This window comes from Salmo trutta, chromosome 29 (assembly GCF_901001165.1).
Source record: "Salmo trutta chromosome 29, fSalTru1.1, whole genome shotgun sequence".
Taxonomy (NCBI): domain Eukaryota; kingdom Metazoa; phylum Chordata; class Actinopteri; order Salmoniformes; family Salmonidae; genus Salmo; species Salmo trutta.
The window spans coordinates 25947262-25969456 of NC_042985.1; the positions used below are offsets into that span (position 1 = coordinate 25947262).

The window sequence follows — 22195 nt, forward strand, 5'->3', positions numbered from 1 at the left end:
TATCAACCCAAACTGCTTATACAAATACTTGACACAGTTCCTGGGTACTTAATTATGATAACCAATTCTGCTACAGTCCCATGGGATATGATACATGTTCATCTCACTAAAGCTATATATTTGCGCAAACTTTTCAGTGTAAGAGGAGACATGATAAATCATCAAATAAATCAATGAATGGAATGACTTTAATGCTGAAGGAAGAGCCCTATTTAACATGTTCAAGTGACTGTGGGGCAAGATAAGCATGGGGAAAAGAATTGGGAGTTTCAGCACACAACTGGTGTGGCAGAAATGGAGAGAAGTCATTGTGAAGATTGGAATGCAGAGAGCAGTGTCAGGGAGGCTACAGGCAATTACCTCTGCTCTCAGTGCTGAGGAAGTACAAAGGTAGCTGGGTCTACGATTTTACAAGAGCTGTGGCTACCTTGGGGCTGTGTGATATAGAAAACAGTGTTCCAACATGAGAAATATGTCATTAGTTGTAAGGAAAAAAACCTTGGGAGATAGTATTATATTATCCCCTATATTGGATGCTGCTGAGAAATGTCCCCATCACTTCAAACAATCCAAACTAGAGACTAAATCATCCACAGAAACCACTGCCAATATAAGAAAATTAGCATGATTTCCTTTTTTGACAATACAAAGCATTAACATGCAAAAGACAACATATAGACCCACACGAACATCACACCTGCCCAGCCCGAACCAGCTCTTTAATATATTTAGATAATGAACCATATGATTTTTCTATTGTCTTAACGATGGAGGATTGGTATATTTCAAGATAATTGACGAGAAGACTATCGTCCAACCCATTGGGTATCTCACTGCACCCTCATATGACAGGTCTTTAAATATGAACCAAAAAGTACATTTACATTAATACTTCTGACAGCCAACTTTCTAACTCCACCCATTACTTTTGGACTGTATTGCATTCCCAAAAGGTATGGATTATTGAACCATTGTTAGTTTTACACTTAAGACATATGACTCTCCTTCTGCTGTAGAATTTGATCTCTTTTTAATACATTAGTTTACAAATCGCATGTATTTGACAATTTCTACATCGGTCTGTGCAAAATTGCTTTTTAATTCTGTCATGGAAATACATGTATGTCCTATTACCAAATAATTTACAATTTCTATACCTTTTAGTTTTCCATGTTATTATCGGTGCATACTGAAAAGATATTCAAGGATTGTTTTTTTGCTAGTGATATTGGTTCTTGTAGAATCCGTTTCATTTTCTTCCATATTGTTCTAGTGTTCTTAACTATGAAGTTGTTAATGTTCTTAGCTTTATCCTTTGAAAAATAGACATGTGAAAAGATTCTGGGGGTGAGCATGCACATCTTCAATAATTACCCATAGTTCTTTTTTAGTGCATTTAACAATGTCTCAAGTAAAAGCCTTGGGTGGGGAGTTGATACAATTCCAAGTCTGGGAGGTTAAAACCACCCTCAGATTTAGTGAGATGTAAAACTTTTATTTTTATTTTGAGTTTATGAGCTTGATTTCCTTGGACGATAGCCCAGTCAAGCTGTGTGATATCTTGAAGTGGGCCTTCTGTTTTGCTCATCCACTGAAAGTGACAATGAACAAACCAACCATGGAATGACTTCTCAGCCATTCTTATCCATTCTATGAAAATTTTTTGATCAAGTCTATTTTATTAAAGCATTTCAAGTAGTTCAAAAAAACAAAAACATTTGCACAATACTTTTAGCAATTTAGTAAAATGTTTAAATTTGAGTAGAACGGGAAATAGAACGAAGAAAAGAAAATCGTAAAGAAAATTGAAGATACTGTATAAAACACAGCAGACATTAAAATCAGACAGCAGTATTCGACTTTTCCCATTCTGGATTCTCTCGGTTTACATTTCAGAGCACGCTTTTCTCCAAAAAACTTTAGCAAGACAAATTAAAGACAGAAATGTAAATCCCAGGCACCGCCCCCTATACACCCACCTATTACCTTCCAACAGGAATAAAAACACAATGAGAAGAATGAATTTAAGATGACCACACTCCGATGAGCCTTACTAAATGCCAAAGGTAATAAGAAACAATATTTTTTTATCCAGCACAAACCCATACCCACCAGCACCAAACAGAAAGAACAGAGACATGTTAGAATCAAGGAAGGATCAGTTTTGTTTCCATTTCAGAGGCTCTCTTGTAGACATTGTATGTGGCTACATAGATAAGAGCCATTTTTCCTCATTCAATATTGACCAGTTTTGGGAGGAAACAATGAAGGCATTAATATGTGAAGAGGCCTGCTTGTCGTTAATTAAGCTCCAGGACACTCTGCCTAAGGTCTGCCTACCTGATAAAGCCATAATGGACCAGAATCAGTCATAACATATCAATATAGTCACATCATTTAAATGGGATAAACAAAGTCATCAAAAGTAAAAAAGGACTTAGGGTTACCTCCTGAACTTGAGTACTAGTCTATGTTCATTCTAAGAAACTCATTTGAGAGACCTTGGTAACAGGCTTCAAAAGACTTTCAACACCTGCCACACAAAGACAGGACAACAAACAGGACGGTACATTTATCCCACGTCCTCTCCTCTCCCTAGTCAGTCAAGTTGACCTTCTGAAAGACACCCGAAGTCAAGCAGTGTCACTTTTGCAATCTGTTTCCTCAAGCCTCCTGAGACTTCAGCACTCCAAGCTGAAAAACAGAGTCTCTTTGGATATCCTGTCTTTGTACTGGTCTCCGTGGCTCTGAGTCGGCAATACATTACAAACCCCACTGACCTCCAGACAGACTGTGGAGTTGCAATGGGCTCAGGAGAATCAGACTCAACTCCATTTAGACACATTGTTTGTCTTTACACAAACCACAGACTATGACATATAGGTCTCTTTTGGTGGAGATTATCCCCAGAGCAGAGCTACGTACTTCCAATAGAGATGTGGGGTTAGGGAGAGAGACAGGACATGCAACACAGATACGCATCATAGGAGAGAAACGACATGGAAATTATAGCCAAAGGGAGAACAGTTACAGGTAATTGGTAGCCTTATCAATCTCAGTTCATATGTAACAGCTTGGCATAGCTGGACACTCAGACATTAAGCCATTGTAGGACTTTATCAATAGAATTCCCCCATATACAAATATCTGAATTGCTAAAATAAGAAACAAAAGAAGAAAAAAACAATCACATTAAAGCCATCCAGGATCTTCCTCTGGCAAACCATTCATCACATTCCTAATGCATGCCATAAGTGTAGAAGATTCCTCAAGCTGCCTTCAAACTGGTATATAACAGGGCATTCAGTTGTTCCCAGGTCAGCTCTTAAAGACTGTGCGTTTTATTAAGGTAACAACATTGGTGAGGGCAGCCGAGCTAGGTGAGAGCATGTCCAAACCAGTACAGTGACAGTCTGTGATGCCCTCTGTAATATTGCCCCCTATGGACCCTGGCCTGTGTTCGCAGGCTCTGGCCAAGGCCCTGTGACTTGAAGGATACAATGTGACCATGTTCAGTGGCATAGTCATGAGGTGTAGCACCAGCCAGCCCTTGGACAGTCTTGTATGCTAAAGCATTGAAGATTCTCTCCTTTCTCCATCCATCCCTCACATGGAATGATCAATAGACAAGGTACATCTGCTGTATTTAGTGGTTCAGTGATTCACATCGATGCATTGAGTCAGAAAAAAATAGCTGAAGAGAACAATGTCATAATTAAGTAAAAAATGTAAAAGCTACAGTTGCATCCCCAAACTGCACCTCTAGAAGCAAACCTGTCTGAAAATGACACCTTCCACCAGCCCGATGATATCCTCCGATATCACATCCAAATATCACAACAGTCTCTACAACTCTGTCGCCTCTCTATACCCTGCTTTAATCACATTCAGCTTTGTTTACATTCCCTCCATGTTCTGATAACCGAGGTCTGTTCTGATCCACCCCACAGCAGCTTCTAAATGTGACAGATAGGGCTGTTTTTTGTTTTATTAATCCTGAGAGAGTGAATTAAAACAGTAAATAATCTTTATCAGACAGCAGGAAAACAATCGATTTCATATGATACAAAGAAAAAAATCTATATCTCAATACCTGTACAATTGCACGCAGAAAGAACATGTATGCTTTGGAAATAAAAGCCTGCGCATTTTTTCTTATGTTTTGATTACAAAATAATAATTACATTGGCAAATTAGTCTCTTCTGCTGCAATGTCTCACATCCTGGCTTTGCATGGCAGCAAAAACCCATGTGACCTGCAGTCCTGTTTTCCTGCTCAGGAGGGCAGCACTTCAGAAAGGAAAAACAGATGAAAGAAAGACTCTAAAAAGGAGGAGAGGAAAGGCTGCATTACCACAATGCTGCTGCTCTCCCCTGCACTCCAGTAAAAAAGAAAGAAAGAAAAAACAACAACAGAAATCAGTAATTTTCTCTTCCCGTCATTGCCAAGAGCTTTCCTATAATATTTTCTGCTTACAGCTGTGTGAAGGACAGCTCGGCTGGCTCCCAGAGCAGTGGTGGTGAGTGTTAGGTCCTGGAACTGTATGTCTTGTCTATTGAAATCAGTTCTGTTGCCAGTTAGTTTTGCAGATGGGTGGTTGCAATGAATGGTACAGGTAACTCTTTGGAGTGAAGTGTTCCCACTGTAGGCACTAGGAAGAACCAAGGCAAAGAGGGGCCCAGTGTCTCAGCGTCTCATCTGACCCAACTGATAGTTCTCTCTGGGCTGGCGCTGGTTACGCTGCTGCTGGGGCTGCTGGCCATTCGATTGCTGCTGTCTCCTCCTCTTCAACGTGCCTGTATGGGAGACACAAACACACTGCTCTCAACACCATAACACTCACACACATACCTGCTTTCATAAAATGAACCACAGTTACACTTCTTCCAAACACATATGCTACGCTATACTATGCTACACTATGCTACACTATACTATGCTACACTATACTACGCTACACTATACTACGCTACACTATACTACGCTACACTATACTACGCTACACTATGAATATTTTGTCTCCCCCACATCTTCAGTCTAGCTGGGGAGATATGTCCCCCCCCAGTGTTGAGGCGTAACGTACCTGGCAGTGGCTTGGGTGGGGGCAGTTTGGGGTTGCTGCTGGGTGTGTGGACACTGCAGATCTTGATGAAACCAGCCATCAGCATGATGAGAGCAATGCCCATCAGCAACACTGCCCACCAGTGAGCCTGGAACACAGATTATGAAAAGTCTGATTTTTTTCAGTGTCTGACAACTTAATGCCAACGGGAGTGACAGTTTCAGCAGTAGGGTGAACTAATATTATGAACAACACAGGTAACTACAGTACAACTAGGACATTGGCTGGGCCTGGGACACTAACCACTATCCACTCTGCAATGTTCTCGTAGAGCTCTGGGTTGAAGATGGCTTTCTTTAGCCTGGCCAGGGGGCCGTCTGCGTCCACCAGCCGGCACCTCATGAACACGTCGCAGTAACCCTTGAAGTCGTTGCAGGGGGAGCCTGGCTGCAGCGTGGTGATCTTCTTGCTGAAGAAGCTGGCCCACTTCTCAGAGCCCGTGCTGCTGCAGGTGTCGGGTTTCACTGCAGGGTGGGGGAGGAGAGGGGGAATGTCACTGTGAGGTCACTGCTAACAGGGCAGTCCCAGCCTTTGCAGGGTCTTGGTGGTTTAAGATGCATGTCATATTGGGACGGATGGCCAATAATGGGCCGATGATAGTGGTAACAGGTAAATAACAGACACTTACTTCTCTCCTGACAGCAGACGTGGCACAGCTCAGTCTCGTCTGTTCCCTCAATACTGGCGCAGGTACACACCTCCAGACCATACTTCTCACAGATGGAGCCAGAGCAGCCCTGGTCGACAGAGACGTGGAGAGGGAAAGGGAAAAACAGGGTGAGTGTCAGTTATGCTCCATTGTCATGATTTAAAGCACTTCAGCACACGTTTGGTCAGAGAGCTAGACCATACCCCGTTGAGGCAGACTTGTGTCTCTCCATGGCAGGCGGTGAAGTTGGCTTTGGGTTCAGAGGTGGGGCACTGGGCAGTGCCTCCGTTACACATGCCCTGTTCAGCACACTCTGACTCCTCCCTACACTTATCATTGGAGCCCTTGAAGTTGCACGTAGGTGTACAGCACGGACCCTGGCTGGGACTGACAACACAGATCACACACCAAGTCAGCTTCAACTTCCTTTTTACTAAGTCAGAAACAAGTTGAATACTATATTCAATAAATACTTCAACAGTGCTAACCGTAAAATCAACAACATTTTGTCGTACATTGCTGGCCACTTACCTACAGATTTTGCCGGGCTTAAGTTTGCACTTGTTGCCGTCGGCCTCGTTGGCGTTGTAGCAGCACTCGTCTTTACACTGGTCACTGTAACCACAGTCACACTGCTCCCCTGCCTCCACCAGACCATTACCACAGATGGGCTGGCCAGACTCTGCACAAACACACACAGGAAGGACTGATGAGATGCAGTAGAGAACACATAACCTTGGATGTCCATTCCAATGACAAGCGCACCCACACTTCTTTTGCATATGCAAAGATGGATGTCCGCAGGTGCATGTGCGGACACGGAGACACACACACACACACACACACACACACACAGAAAGACGGCACTTACCCACAAAGCAGTTGCCCCTCTTCTTCTCCAGGACCTGGCTGATGTTCCTCACACTGCAGATGGAGAACTTGTTGTTGTTGAGCTTGTCCCCTGACGTGGCCCGGGCGTACATGATGTAGTTCCCCTGCTCCTTCTTCTCCTGGGCCTTGGACTCTCCTGGGGTGCACTCTGTCCCAGAGTCATGCTGTCAAACCATAGGGAAGAGGTTCATAGGGAGCCAATGAGCACCCCTCTCCTCCCTCAGGAGGGCATTAACAGACTCCTCCAGTACTGGGACTTTAAACCAAGAGAGATCCTATGTTGAGTATCTCAACAAAGTGGTATTCAAGTATATACAACTGATTAGCATGTGCAGTATGATCTGGTTAGAGCTGTGCACTGCGATAAAAGACCAGACTACAACCAGACAAGGCCCAGGACAGAATACTCACCGGAGAGCCAAAGTTGTGTCCAACCTCGTGTGCGAAGGTGATGTGGGAGACCTTGGGGGGGACGTGGGAGGCGTAGTTCTGCACCGTGATGATGCCGGTGTTCAGAGACTTCTTCTTCCCATCAGAGTACAACTTACTCTTCTCACAGATACCTCCGGAGCTCCCTAAGAACACAGTAAAACCACTCATCAAGATTACATACAGTACACACCATGGAGGATTCTGTCTTTCACACTGTATCCCACCCAACAAACTAACAGGACTATAGTAAGGATTTCCATGGCATTGAGGATGTACTGTTTCCAACTCTGACACAAGTGACAGTGAAATGATGTAACACTCTTATTGGAGTAAATTAAACCTGATACTCTGCCTGGAGTGAATAAGCAGAGATCTTTGCTACTGTAGGGGAGCAGAGGGCATTTGGGCCCAGTGGCCACCCGTGTAGGTGAGACACAGACAGCAGCAGGAAGATGAGAGGAGGCAGAGCAGCCAGGTGGTGCTGAATATGCCCGCAGGGGGAGAGTGGCAGCTCGGGCACAGCAGGGGACCTGAAGGGCGCTGTGCTCCACAGTCGCTGAGAATGCCAATTTAAACACACATTCTCAAAGAGAGAAACGCACTGTCTGGAACACACACTTCGACAGACATGGCCAGTCAGCTGTATAGTGCAAGTGTGGAGCATACTGACACACTTAGATTTTCCTCAATCAATTGGAAAACCTGGTTTTGATTGAATAGTTGATTTAATAGTTTCATATTGTGTTCAAAGGGAGTGTTTAAAGTCAGCTCAGATAGTGGGCGTGAGGAGTGGCAGACAGCTGAGTCAGAACAGGTTCTCTGTCCCACCCTACTATCAGATTCAGCTGGCACATTGCCGGTCTGCCTCTGGGCTCCCCTGCACTACACACTCAACACTGCCCTGTCTGAGATCACAGAGTGTGTGTGTATGTGAGAGAGTGTGTGTGTGTGTGGGGGGGGGGGGTGTAGAGAGAGCGAGCGTAGGAGAGAGAAGTAGAAATCCCAGTTGCAGTAAGGTCCAATCTCTCCTACAACTATGGACTAAAGGATTTGTATTTTCTAACCAGCCAGGCTAGGAGGACTGGGGCTCTGCTAGAATACCAGGCAGTGGCGACATCTTTATCTGAGAATAGCCTGTGTGCTTAGTCATAAGGAGGCCGCACCTTTGACTACAACAGCTTTTAGACACACAGAAACATGAAACCAAAGCACTTTACAGTATAGGCACATATTTGTGTGTGTGTGTGTGTGTGTTTAAGTGGTGTGGTGCATGTATGAGGAATGCTTCCATTGAAGTCACTTATGAGTGTGGTAATGGATCAAATCCATTAAGAAAACCATTACCCAGGCCTGACTGGTGTCTCTAGTAGCCGTTTGTTGTCAGTCCACTCCACTGGAGCGTTCAAGGCAGATCTCTTCTCTACGAGCCCACAGCCTCCCTCTACAGCTCTACAGACCCAGATCGATTCAGCCTGCTTAGAACATTGCTTATTTGCCTGTATTGATTCCTAGTGTTTGCTGTTGTTTTTCATCTTGTGTTCTGTGAGTTAGAAGTTAATCAAGTTATGTTGACGATACCTGGGCCTACTGACACTGACCCTTCAGTTAAACCTCACTAAGGAAAACACAGCCTGAACTCTGACCTCTGGGGCTGCTGCTCATTGAAAGAAACTTATATTAGTAACATGTGAGCGTGGGGTTCAACTACAGTACTGTCCACTCTCTCTATGTCTTGATTATTACTGTGAGGATATCCTGAACCAGGCACAGCCTGCATCTGTATGGACTCCTGTTCTATCTGATTATGACCCATCAGCCAGCACTGTAGAGCTCTGGGTCACCCCTGTCACTGGAGCGCTCTGAGTCACCCCTCTCACTGGACAGCTCTGGGTCACCCCTGTCACTGGACAGCTCTGGGTCACCCCTGTCACTGGACAGCTCTGGGTCACCCCTGTCACTGGAGCGCTCTGAGTCACCCCTGTCACTGGAGCGCTCTGGGTCACCCCTGTCACTGGACAGCTCTGGGTCACCCCTGTCACTGGACAGCTCTGGGTCACCCCTGTCACTGGACAGCTCTGGGTCACCCCTGTCACTGGAGCGCTCTGGGTCACCCCTGTCACTGGAGCGCTCTGGGTCACCCCTGTCACGGGACAGCTCTGGGTCACCCCTGTCACGGGACAGCTCTGGGTCACCCCTGTCACGGGACAGCTCTGGGTCACCCCTGTCACGGGACAGCTCTGGGTCACCCCTGTCACGGGACAGCTCTGGGTCACCCCTGTCACGGGACAGCTCTGGGTCACCCCTGTCACGGGACAGCTCTGGGTCACCCCTGTCACTGGACAGCTCTGGGTCACCCCTGTCACTGGACAGCTCTGGGTCACCCCTGTCACTGGACAGCTCTGGGTCACCCCTGTCACTGGACAGCTCTGGGTCACGCCTGTCACTGGACAGCTCTGGGTCACCCCTGTCACTGGAGCGCTCTGGGTCACCCCTGTCACAGGACAGCGCACCGCTCCAGTCACACTCAACTTCATATTATTCTAGTGTGAATCATTAATTCATTGGTGTTGAGCCTGTACTTGTTTAGTGTGTGTGTGTGTGTGTGTGTGTGTGTGTGTGTGTGTGTGTGTGTGTGTGTGTGTGTGTGTGTGAGAGACAGGGCCATTTCTGTCTGTGTGCTGTGGCTGTCTCATTGAGTTCTCACTCTCACAGTCCACACTACTGACTGACTGACACTATGGGGTTGGTGGAGACCAGAGGGAGACCCAGCTGCAGGCTATAGGGGTGTGTGATCATCTCCATGGACTGTTTCACATTCTACAAACGTCTAAGAACTTCCTTCAGGAGAAGGACTTTGAATGTAGCTCCTTTGTCCTTGAGTGAACCTTGTTTGGAGACGCTGCAGTTTTGACAAACACCCAGAGAGGGAGAAAGCGGAAATCACAAAACATGCTGAGTAGGCAAAAATTCAACAACTTAAAAATGCACTTCAAGTGGAAACAGCGTGGAGACGATGCCTTAGCAAATCCAGTCCTCCTCGGCCTTGAAAATTAAATGACAAACATGCTGGTGGAACGAGAGAGAGGTGGGGGAGAAAGAGAGAAAGTAGGGATATTGAGGTGGAACGAGAGAGAGGTGGGGGAGAAAGAGAGAAAGTAGGGATATTGAGGTGGAACGAGAGAGAGGTGGGGGAGAAAGAGAGAAAGTAGGGATATTGCAGTGGAACGAGAGAGAGGTGGGGGAGAAAGAGAGAAAGTAGGGATATTGAGGTGGAACGAGAGAGAGGTGGGGGAGAAAGAGAGAAAGTAGGGATATTGAGGTGGAACGAGAGAGAGGTGGGGGAGAAAGAGAGAAAGTAGGGATATTGCAGTGGAACGAGAGAGAGGTGGGGGGGAGAAAGAGAAAGTAGGGATATTGAGGTGGAACGAGAGAGAGGTGGGGGAGAAAGAGAAAGTAGGGATATTGAGGTGGAACGAGAGAGAGGTGGGGGAGAAAGAGAGAAAGTAGGGATATTGCAGTGGAACGAGAGAGAGGTGGGGGGAGAAAGAGAGAAAGTAGGGATATTGCAGTGGAACGAGAGAGAGGTGGGGGAGAAAGAGAGAAAGTAGGGATATTGAGGTGGAACGAGAGAGAGGTGGGGGAGAAAGAGAGAAAGTAGGGATATTGAGGTGGAACGAGAGAGAGGTGGGGGAGAAAGAGAGAAAGTAGGGATATTGCAGTGGAACGAGAGAGAGGTGGGGGGGAGAAAGAGAAAGTAGGGATATTGAGGTGGAACGAGAGAGAGGTGGGGGAGAAAGAGAGAAAGTAGGGATATTGAGGTGGAACGAGAGAGAGGTGGGGGAGAAAGAGAGAAAGTAGGGATATTGAGGTAGAACGAGAGAGAGGTGGGGGAGAAAGAGAGAAAGTAGGGATATTGCAGTGGAACGAGAGAGAGGTGGGGGAGAAAGAGAGAAAGTAGGGATATTGAGGTGGAACGAGAGAGAGGTGGGGGAGAAAGAGAGAAAGTAGGGATATTGAGGTGGAACGAGAGAGAGGTGGGGGAGAAAGAGAGAAAGTAGGGATATTGAGGTAGAACGAGAGAGAGGTGGGGGAGAAAGAGAGAAAGTAGGGATATTGAGGTGGAACGAGAGAGAGGTGGGGGAGAAAGAGAGAAAGTAGGGATATTGAGGTAGAACGAGAGAGAGGTGGGGGAGAAAGAGAGAAAGTAGGGATATTGAGGTGGAACGAGAGAGAGGTGGGGGAGAAAGAGAGAAAGTAGGGATATTGAGGTGGAACGAGAGAGAGGTGGGGGGAGAAAGAGAAAGTAGGGATATTGCAGTGGAACGAGAGAGAGGTGGGGGAGAAAGAGAGAAAGTAGGGATATTGAGGTGGAACGAGAGAGAGGTGGGGGGAGAAAGAGAGAAAGTAGGGATATTGCAGTGGAACGAGAGAGAGGTGGGGGAGAAAGAGAAAGTAGGGATATTGAGGTGGAACGAGAGAGAGGTGGGGGAGAAAGAGAGAAAGTAGGGATATTGCAGTGGAACGAGAGAGAGGTGGGGGAGAAAGAGAAAGTAGGGATATTGCAGTGGAACGAGAGAGAGGTGGGGGGGAGAAAGAGAGAAAGTAGGGATATTGCAGTGAGAGATGGAGCAGCGTATCAGAGGGCGTGTGCTGGGATGCTGAGGGTCATTGAGCGTTCTGATAAACATCAGCAGATTGCAGGTACTCAGAGGGCAGAGCATGGAACCTGCAGCACAGCTTTTGCTTCCTGTCCTCTTTACAATGGAGCGATCCTATTAGAGATACTGGAGACAGGGAGTCTCTCACAGACCACTGGACACTTGGGTGACTTCTTGGATGCCATACCTTCCTACTCTTTAAGTAGGCATAAATGTCCACTATTCTCAGTTTTCTTTTTTAATTCTCCACTGAATTCCTACCCTGAGAGTCTTTATGCAAATGAGTGCAGTACACAAGTTCAATTGGTGTGTGTGTACCTGCAGGAGCTCCGACCCAGGCCAGGCCCAGCACCCCGTCGTCAAAGTCCCTGTCGCTGAAGACGTAGGCCAGGCAATAGTCATCATGGTTCTGTTCTGAGTTGAGCTCCAGGAACTTCTCCACCCCGATGTTAGCAAAGCGGAACGGATTGGTGGTGTCCCGCTCATCACTGGTCGTGTTTATCTGAAGATGGAGAAGAATGGGCTCATTGAATAGGTCATGAGTAGACACACACACACACACACACACACACACACACACACACACACACACACACACACCAGGGTTTCCATTTGGAAAATGTTGCACCGGACATTTGACCAGCAGCATTTTCATTTATCAGACATTTGAAAAATGTACCAGACCCATACGCATTGGGTGAGTAACCTGATAAGTGCGTCCACCCACGGTGCTCAGAATGACAGAAATGACATTTAGATTATGGTAATTCTTATTAACAGAACATGCAAGTCAAGAATGCAACAATGTGCGTTCCTTCTTACGGAATTCTGATGTTAGAAGAACATGTCCTGTTCCTCAGCCAACAAGACCAGTGACGAACAGCAGAATCCCTAGCTTTTGTCAACCTACTATCCCCCATAGTAGAAAGGGTTACCTATTCTGTTGGTCAGCTTGTCAAGAAAGAAATAGCCTATTCCAAACAGATTCTGGGACAGAGAATAAAAAGAAAAAGCAATGAGTCTGATGCAACAGATTAGAACGTTTAGCTTAAAATGTTGAGAAACGTTTTTATTTACATTATAAAACGCAGCAATGCGCACAAGGCAGTAGGCTGAGTGTGAATGTTCCTTCCATAATGCAATAAGCAGGAAAAAGCTCACCAGTTTCATGTGACAGAGATAAAAATATCCGTTAGAAAGAGGGGAGATGTAATATGCAACAACGTGCATGGGTTGCTAATATGACTAGGATTGTGCCTTGGAATACTGGACAATGAAAGAAAGCTGATATAAAATAATTGCCTCCACGGATATGGTCTGATTTTGGCTCGTCTACTTTGAAGCAAGGTAAGACATGCCTCATATGTATTAAAACGTTCAGGTTTCAAACAATTAAGTATATGTTTTCAAAATGCATACTGCCTCCAGCTCATTGCAAAGTGGTGTGTGATGCGCTGATGAAGCGCCTATGCATTTGCTGTTTGAGATGCTGTAGCAGCAGCTCTCGTGCTCTGACAGATTTTCCACTCAAAGGCTCTGTATCTGTATGCTGTAGGCGTGTGATAAATAAGATATCCCTAAAAAACGAAATATACTGTGCACAAGTGCCAATTTAATTCCACTAAATTAAGCAAATTAACCTATGGACCGATAAATGTATTTACATCTGCTGGTATTAACATAAATTAATAGGCTAAAAAGCATTATTTCACAAAAGGGATTTTTTGTCCTTCTCCCGGACAATTGACCAGCAGCAATTTCATTTATCGGCTTTCAAAAAAAGAAATTGGGCCAAAAGCAGGCTATTACCGGCTAACTGAAACCCTGACACACACACACACACACACACACACACACACACACACACACACACACACACACACACACACACACACACACACACGAGAGCTTTGTTAGGAGGGCCTACAGTAACAGGTCCCTGGGGTATTGGAGAAGAGACTTCAAACAAAGGCTACTGTATCTACATCACTATAATCATTGCTAAAGGTAACTATGCTAATGTGTGTTTGAAGAGAGAGTGGGAAAAGGCTTTAGACAGATAGAGAAATCATTCTACTTAAAAAGTTGCCAGCTCTTTGGCCCCAGAGAAACCTTTTGTGAGAGTTGTTTTGAATTGATTTTGGAATGGGGCCCAGAGCTCCCTACTTTAAATGGCAGCTGGTGTTCACCTGAGGATTTTAAGGATTTATTAGGTCTTGGAGTGTGGTGGAATACTGATGAGTGAGGCAAATAGTGGTGCTCACCACCCACACACCCCCCAACCCCCAAGCGTGAACACAAACTCACCCTGATCCTTTTGACCATGAAGCTGATGTTGCGGATGCCCAGGAAGTCAGTACCCTGGTAGATGGAGTCAATGGCCTTTACATGGCTGGAGATCTAGAAAATAAAACAGTCACCATTAGATGATGAGAAGTGTGGAACAACTGCACTGCAGAGAGAACATCAGATAAATCATAGCATGGCATTAAAGACATGACATGTCTGTTACCCCACCAATGAACACATGAATAATATCTCTAACTACAGAATCACTGCATTCAGCCTATTGAAATCAATCTGTTAAAGATTTGCTCCACATTGTCCGCCCCATCCTATAAACAAGCCTCTAGTCTCAGAGCTAAACCACAGTCCTAACGAACCCATTTACTTCATCACACTGAACCTTTTTTCTTTATCTCACCTATGGAGAGAGTGAGTGTCCACAGAAATGTCATTTTAATCAGCTAGTCTCTCCTTTAACTGGACCCCAGTGAAAGGCAGCATTTCCTCTGCATCTGATTTGTTAGGCTATAGAACTCAGTCAGGAGGAACAAGTCTGCGATGCTGGGCAGGCTGGCTGAAGGAAGCCAACAACAACAACAACTGATCAGACCCACAGACAAACACTATTCTGTTTGTAATCCATTTCTCCTGGCGGAATTAAAGGGCAGGCCCTGGTTTTCCCCTGCTGAATGACTCAGAGTGTGTGTATTAGGGCTGACACCATTTAGTCAATTGTTTGGTCGATAGGCTGTTGGTCGACCGAGATTTCATTAGTCGAGCAGTTGCAAATTGATAAAAATAATGAATAGTGCACAAGACACCGGTCTGATTCGCACCGGTCTCAGTGGACTAATCCATTGCGGAAGCCACTGGGATGGCACAGTCCATCCCTCTAAGACGTGCTACTGAAATTGTAAAAAGGCTATACTATGTAAGAATAATGGTGCAACACTGATAAATGAAATAATATTATATAAATGTGCTTTCTCCCACGATGGATAGCGGGCGCTGTCCACGGTTCTGAAACGTAATCTTCAGTGAGCCGTTGAATTGGTGCCTTTCCCTAAAGCCAGTTCCTCCTTTGGCCGCCTTTCCTTCCAGTTCTCTGCTGCCAATGACTGGAACGAACTGCAAAAATCACTGAAGCTGGAGACTCATATCTCCCTCACTAGCTTTAAGCACCAGCTGTCAGAGCAGCTCACAGATCACTGCACCTGTACATAGCTCATCTGTAAATAGCCCATCCAACTACCTCATCCCCATACTGTTATTTATTTTGCTCCTTTGCACCCCAGTATGTACTTGCACACGCATCTTCTGCACATCTATCGAGTGTTTAATTGCTAAATTGTAATTATTATTTCGCCACTATGGCCTATTTATTGCCTTACCTCCCTTATCCTACCTCATTTGCACACACTGTATAGAGACTTTTTTTCTATTGTATTATTGACTGTATGTTTGTTTATTCCATGTGTAACTCTGTGTTCTTGTTGGTGTTGCACTGCTTTGCTTTAGCTTGGCCAGGTCGCAGTTGTAACTGAGAACTTGTTCTCAACTGGCCTACCTGGTTAAATAAAGGTGAAGAAAATAAAATAATAATAATAATAATAATAATAATAATAATAATAATATGTTGCTATGTGCATAATAATGGTGTTGACAACAATGCGACGGAAGCAGTAGCGGAGTGAGGAAACAGGGAATCAGCTTAATTAGGTCTATAACCAATAACCTAACTGTTAAACGTGCATGGCTTTAGAAATCGTCCATGTACATCTTCAGAAATAAGACAGATCCTGCTTCTGTTGACAGTTTCAGTGTTTGTTTAATAGCCTACTGATTGCATGAGCACCAAGCCTCACGCAAATGCAAAATGTCGTATAAAGAAATTTCACAAATTCGGCTGTTTTTCAATCTTTGCTATGCTGTAATAAAGGCTTTGCATTTTTTTTCTCGTTATAAGTAATACCAGAGTCTGTTTTATTTTATATAGTGTTGTTTACACTTCCAAACAGGCAGGAAAAAAGTACAATATTGTACTCCAACTGCACCTGTTTGCCACACAATACTCATTCAGAGCTTGCTCCTATATCCTCCTTTATCTTCAATAGTTTCCACGACTAAGTCAAATGTCTTCACACATCTGACTTTCCTTTTCCCTCCTACGCAACCAGTAAACATCCCCCCATTTCAGGTTTATTTTTCACGTTCTCTTCATCCATTTTGCTGTCACGTGTTAAGGTGTTCAGAGTTTGTTATAACCAATATATTGATGTGATTATGAAAGGTTATAGGTCAGACCCTACTGGTCAAGTGCATGCACTGCATACATGTTTTACGTAAAGAGATGTTTTTCCTAAACAAATGAGGTATTTCAGTTACAGAACCTCAGTCAGAAACAAGTAAGACAGGAAATGGCTGTAATTATGTTGCAGCTTCAGCAGACAGCGGTGATAAACACTTGCTGTGCTGTGGTGCCTGTTCGCTGCAGCAGGGAGGAGAGCGAGACAATGCGCACCAGTCACACAGGCTCCCGCTGTCATTTCATTTTTACACAGCATGGCCATCGGGCTCCCTTCTTGAGTCATTTGTGTGTCTTATTTATTTAATCAAACAGTGAGCTTAAAGCATCCGACAAGCTCAGTGCATATAGTTGATTTTATTCAAACACTTCGGGCGTGTCTATATATGGAAAAATGCACTTTTACAATGTAGACCAATTCAATAGTTGAAAGAACAGAGGACTCTTGATCAACCAATATTTTTTTTTAGTCTGGGACAGCCCTAGTGTGTGTACAGCCTCAGTACCTGTGCGATGACAGCCTCTCTGGTGCCGTAGTACTTGAAGAAGAGGTGGTCAGTCTGGATGAAGAGCTGGCAGGTGTTCTTCTCTATCTGAGCTGCTCTCTTCTTCCTCAGGATCACCGGACCATGTCCATGGGACCTCTCCTCTTCCTCCACCACACTGCTGGGCTCCTGCAGAGACAACAACCAGAGGAACTCCTATCATTAGTCAACTAGGAGGGAGAGATGGATGTGAGGGAGAGTGAGGTGGAACGAGGGGAGCTGGAAGAAGAGAGATAGGGGAGATAGATTGAGAGTGGGAAGCGGGAGGTTGAAAAAAAGAGCCCAAGACTAAGAAATTACATGAGAACGTGAGTAACAGGAATGTGTACGGATTTCTGCCATTTTGATCAGGGAAAAATCCCATGTCTTCGAATGTGGAGAACGAGGGCCCTGGCTTCTGAAGGGAGGAGGTCTTCCAGAACATGGGGAAACATATCCTGACACACCCCTGGTCTGGTCTGACTCATCCCTGGGGAGAGAGAACACTAACTCCTCACCCTGCCAAATGATCTGTGACATCACTCTACTCAATCATCCAATGTTCCACAGAGCTGAAAGGGATAAGAACCCAGGAACAATAAGATAAATCTGGCTCTCGTTACAGCTCCAATAACAAGTTTGACTTAATCACTTCCATGTTTCCTTATCATGCTAACTGTTATTTTACCATGGAGCAAGATGTGAGGTGGTTTGTATGGTCCTCCAGTACTGTGTCTAGAACGTGGTTGTACAGTATTGGTGAGTGCTGTATAGCTATCGGGTTGGTTTCACAGTGGGGTATTATCAGCTCACCTTGAGAGGCTCCTCCATAGCCGAGGCCTGGTACTTCTTCATCCTTTCAAACACTGAGTGGTCAGCACAGCCCCCCTCTGAGCCATACTTATGAGGGTAATCTGGGAGGACAAGAGGAAACCATCAATATGAGTTCAACCATATTTCCAGTAATATTGCTTCTCTCAGCTTCAGGCTAAACCTGTTTAGAATGGGAATGAAAAAGTTTGTACACAATAGCAGCCATAGCGTGGTCTCATCTACTCTATGCAAGGCCCTCCAAAACATACCAGTATAACCTCATCTACTCTATACAAGGCCCTCCAAAACATACCAGTATAACCTCATCTACTCTATACAAGGCCCTCTAAAAGATACCAGTATAACCTCATCTACTCTATGCAAGGCCCTCTAAAACATACCAGTATAACCTCATCTACTCTATACAAGGCCCTCTAAAAGATACCAGTATAACCTCATCTACTCTATGCAAGGCCCTCTAAAACATACCAGTATAACCTCATCTACTCTATACAAGGCCCTCTAAAACATACCAGTATAACCTCATCTACTCTATACAAGGCCCTCTAAAACATACCAGTATAATAACCTTACTATCTCTAGCAGCAACATTCATCTGAGGGTTGAGATATCTTTCAGAGCATTATATGTCACTGTTCATGAGGACAGAAAGAAGGGGTAGTTAATATCTCTCGCTCTCGGTGTGTGTGACAAGGCCTAACACAGTCTCTGTGTGTGGTGTGTGTGTGTGTGTAACAAGGCCTAACACACAGACTGTCTACGCTAACTGAAAGAATAGGCCTCTGTTCACCGCTGACGTCTCCTTCTCCAGGCTGGAAAGTAACAAAGCAGTCTTCCTCCCAAATTACATGTCACTGACTCACTCACTGCTCGACTTTCCTCTACCTTCCTCTGCCAGAGGCTCTGAAAAACACCAGACTCAATAAGGAGCAACACTATTACTTGCAACTACAGTATCCAGAAATGTCCAGTATTCAGCAATACACCTTCACAATTATTGACACAGATCAATGTGAAAGAATGGTCTGAGATACCACAGATTTTGCCACAGAGTCCAGATTTAAACCTCCATCTAAGCAGTACTGTGTTCTTGCCCTCTGCTGACAAATAATGCCATTGCCCAGAACAACCTGTGGTGCTGTGTCCCTCTGCGGACTGGCTGGCTGCTGGAGCATTCCCAATGGGACCAAATCAGTAAAAACAGACAGAGCTGGGTACTTTACAACCCAGCTAACATGGTGATCATCAAGAGCACAGTTTGTTCACGGGCATCTGCCTAAAGCAGGTGCACAGATCTAATTTTCTCATAAAACAGAACATTTTGATTAATAATCCAATTCAAATCTATTGACTCTGATGTCACCCATTGAAGAGCAGCCAGCAAGCAAGTTGGAGAGCACCCATCCTGTCATCACCCTCCCTGTCATCACCCTCCCTGTCATCACCCTCCCTGTCATCACCCTCCCTGTCATCACCCTCCCTGTCATCACCTCCCTGTCATCACCTCCCTGTCATCACCATCCTGTCATCACCATCCTGTCATCACCATCCTGTCATCACCATCCTGTCATCACCTCCTTGTCATCACCTCCCTGTCATCACCTCCCTGTCATCACCTCCCTGTCATCACCTCCCTGTCATCACCATCCCTGTCATCACCATCCCTGTCATCACCATCCCTGTCATCACCTCCCTGTCATCACCATCCCTGTCATCACCATCCCTGTCATCACCATCCCTGTCATCACCATCCCTGTCATCACCTCCCTGTCATCACCATCCTGTCATCACCATCCTGTCACCACCACCCTGTCACCACCACCCTGTCATCACCACCCTGTCATCACCTCCCTGTCATCACCATCCTGTCATCACCACCCTGTCATCACCACCCTGTCATCCCCTCCCTGTCATCACCATCCTGTCATCACCATCCTGTTCATAAATGAGTCAATAAACAAGCAGTCTCACCATAGTACAGAGCGCCACTGTAGAATGAGCTCAGCGATCACTATGCAGAACACAGAACTGCACAGTGAAACACTAATGAAAGTGAGTAAACCATAGTGACACAGAACTCTTAGCAGAGAGCCATAATTGCCTGTGGAAATCTGAAAACTCTTATAATGGGTTTTTGTAATCTACACTCTTTACCTTCACAGCAGGCGTGAATGCTAATGAACTCCAATTACGGCTGTGTGTTTAGTCAACAGAATAACACAGGGATTTCTACTTCTTCCCTAGTTGGCTTTATCTATTCACAGCAAACTACTTCTGCCATCTCTGTCTGATGTCAGTCCCTACAGAACAAAGCCATTTGTTCCAGGACGAAGACGCAGGGTTGGGAACAGGTATGGAGGACACACTGGGAGGCAGGCAGATATTTTTTCCTGGTTAGGTTACGAGGCCATGGAAAACTTCTGACCCTTATTATGCGGGAGACAGAGGTAGGCAGAGAAACATATGGATATGCTGTTTTGGGTTTGGGCAGAGTGAGGTGAACTCAGGGGCCTCAGCCGGGGCTCTCTGGGCTTGGGGAATGGCGCAGTGTCAACCAGGCCTGACAGCTCTGTTGCTGTCTAAGCGGGCTGCATAACAGAGCAGGCAGGGTGAGGAGGAAGATGCTGTGTGTGTGTGTGTGTGTGTGTGTGTGTGTGTGTGTGTGTCTGTCACTAATGAGGACTCTGGGATAACAGAGCCATCTCTCCCTCCCCTGGGCAACATGCCCTCCCTACTCTGCTTCCGATACCTGAGACAGGACTTCAAAACACAGGCCAGCACAATCCCACACTCAGCACTTTGAATGTTTTAACCTATACACCGCAATACAACAACCCTGAATACACAGAATAACTGAATGCATATGCCATCAATCAATCAGGCCGTTACTGTACAATGTGCTGATAATAAAACAAGGTCAGGTCAGACTGCTCTGTGATCAGTTCCAAGCAGAGAGATTATTCACTCCCCAAGTTATCCCCAGATAGTAACATGCAGTGAGATGGAGTCAATAACGCTGACTGCATGCTTCAATAAAGGTCTCCTCTCTTCACTGCATCTTTTCCCTAATGTACACAACACAGTCGATGCCACTGCTCTAGTCAATAGCGAAAGCCCCCTAATCACAACAAAAGCACACACCAGTAAACACAAGCAATCAATCCTACAACTAGGACAATGTAATTACAGTACATGGATGCGTGTCATTTAGTCTACACCAATCAGCACTCTTACATCCATCACAACCAGAGCCACCACAACATACTGGCATAGAAATGGACTCCAAATGGCTTCCCGAGTGGTGTAGCAGTCTACGCCACTGCATCACAGTATTGAGGCATCCCTACAGCCTGGGGTTCGATCCCAGGCTGTGTCACAGCCAGCCGTGACCGGGAGTCCCATAGGACGGCACACAATTGGCCCAGTGTAGTCTGTGTTAGGGGAGGGTTTGGCTCATCGCGCTCTAGCAACTCCTTGTGGTGGGCCGGGCGCCTGCAAGCTGACTTCAGTTCAACGTTGTTTCCTCCGACACATTTGTGTGGCTGGCTTCCAGGTTAAGCGAGCGGGTGTTAAGAAGCAGTGTGGCATGGCGGGTCATGTTCGGATGGCGTATGACTCGACCTTCGGGGAGTTGCAGCGATGAGATAAGATCATAACTACATATTGAATATCATGAAATTGGGGAGAAAAAAAATACAAATAATAAAATTACAAGATAAGATTTTTTTAAATAAATAATATGAAATGGACTCCAAAGACATAACACTCAGTACACAGTCCTATTCTTCACAGTCCTGAGACGTATTGTGAGTGAGACTTAGTCCTCCTTGTCTGTGATTGTTTCTGTTGAATTGTGTCTTTGTTTTGTATGTTTGAAATGTTCTTGTCTGTATGCCTAAAACTGTACATGTCAACATGTTTACACAGGGCACAGCCGTAAAAGAGATCCAGGTCTCAGTCTGTTTTCCCTGTTAAAATAAAGATAACATTTTTTTTTAAAAAGCCCTCAGGTTGAGTCTGGCAGTGCGGGGAGGACACGGCGCAGCAGAGCTGCTGTTATAAACCTCCCAAATGAACCTGTCGGTCACCAGCCTGCATGACGGGAGCAGAAATGCCACCGCCACAAGCCAACGGGCATGTCACTCTGTCTGCCAGCGACAGCAACGCTCCTTTTATCACACACCGGCGCACAGGAACACACACACACTCCCCAAGGACATTCAAGGAACATACACACACACTCAGCTCCCAGAAACACAGTCCTAAAGAACACGCATCGCCGTAATGAACACACACAGTGCCGACGAATACACCTCAAAACTTGAGGAAAACACACCCAGTCCCAAAGAACACAAACTCAGGCCCAACAAAAGCACACACACACACAGCTCTGCGTTTCACACTCCCTCAACCTTCCTAACCTCTCCTCAGACAAATTTGGACAAACAGACATTTTAATTCACACTCTTCGATGGCAGAAAAGTGGTAAAGGA

The 22195-nt window shown here is 45.4% G+C and overlaps 1 protein-coding gene across 1 annotated transcript in view; it reads right to left on the reverse strand.

Moving 5' to 3' along the window:
* Positions 1–1013: 1013 nt before the first annotated feature.
* Positions 1014–22195, reverse strand: part of LOC115167240 (disintegrin and metalloproteinase domain-containing protein 10) — a 97268-nt gene continuing 76086 nt past the window's right edge. Inside the window, exons 5-16 of the mRNA XM_029721447.1 lie at positions 17682–17782; positions 16851–17018; positions 14061–14153; positions 12072–12255; positions 7075–7238; positions 6644–6827; positions 6304–6454; positions 5976–6159; positions 5752–5860; positions 5367–5587; positions 5085–5211; positions 1014–4797 (exon numbers count right to left, since the gene is read on the reverse strand). Coding sequence (XP_029577307.1) covers positions 4688–4797; positions 5085–5211; positions 5367–5587; positions 5752–5860; positions 5976–6159; positions 6304–6454; positions 6644–6827; positions 7075–7238; positions 12072–12255; positions 14061–14153; positions 16851–17018; positions 17682–17782 — 1796 coding nt within the window. The 3' untranslated portion in view covers positions 1014–4687. The remainder of the gene's footprint in view (positions 4798–5084; positions 5212–5366; positions 5588–5751; positions 5861–5975; positions 6160–6303; positions 6455–6643; positions 6828–7074; positions 7239–12071; positions 12256–14060; positions 14154–16850; positions 17019–17681; positions 17783–22195) is intronic.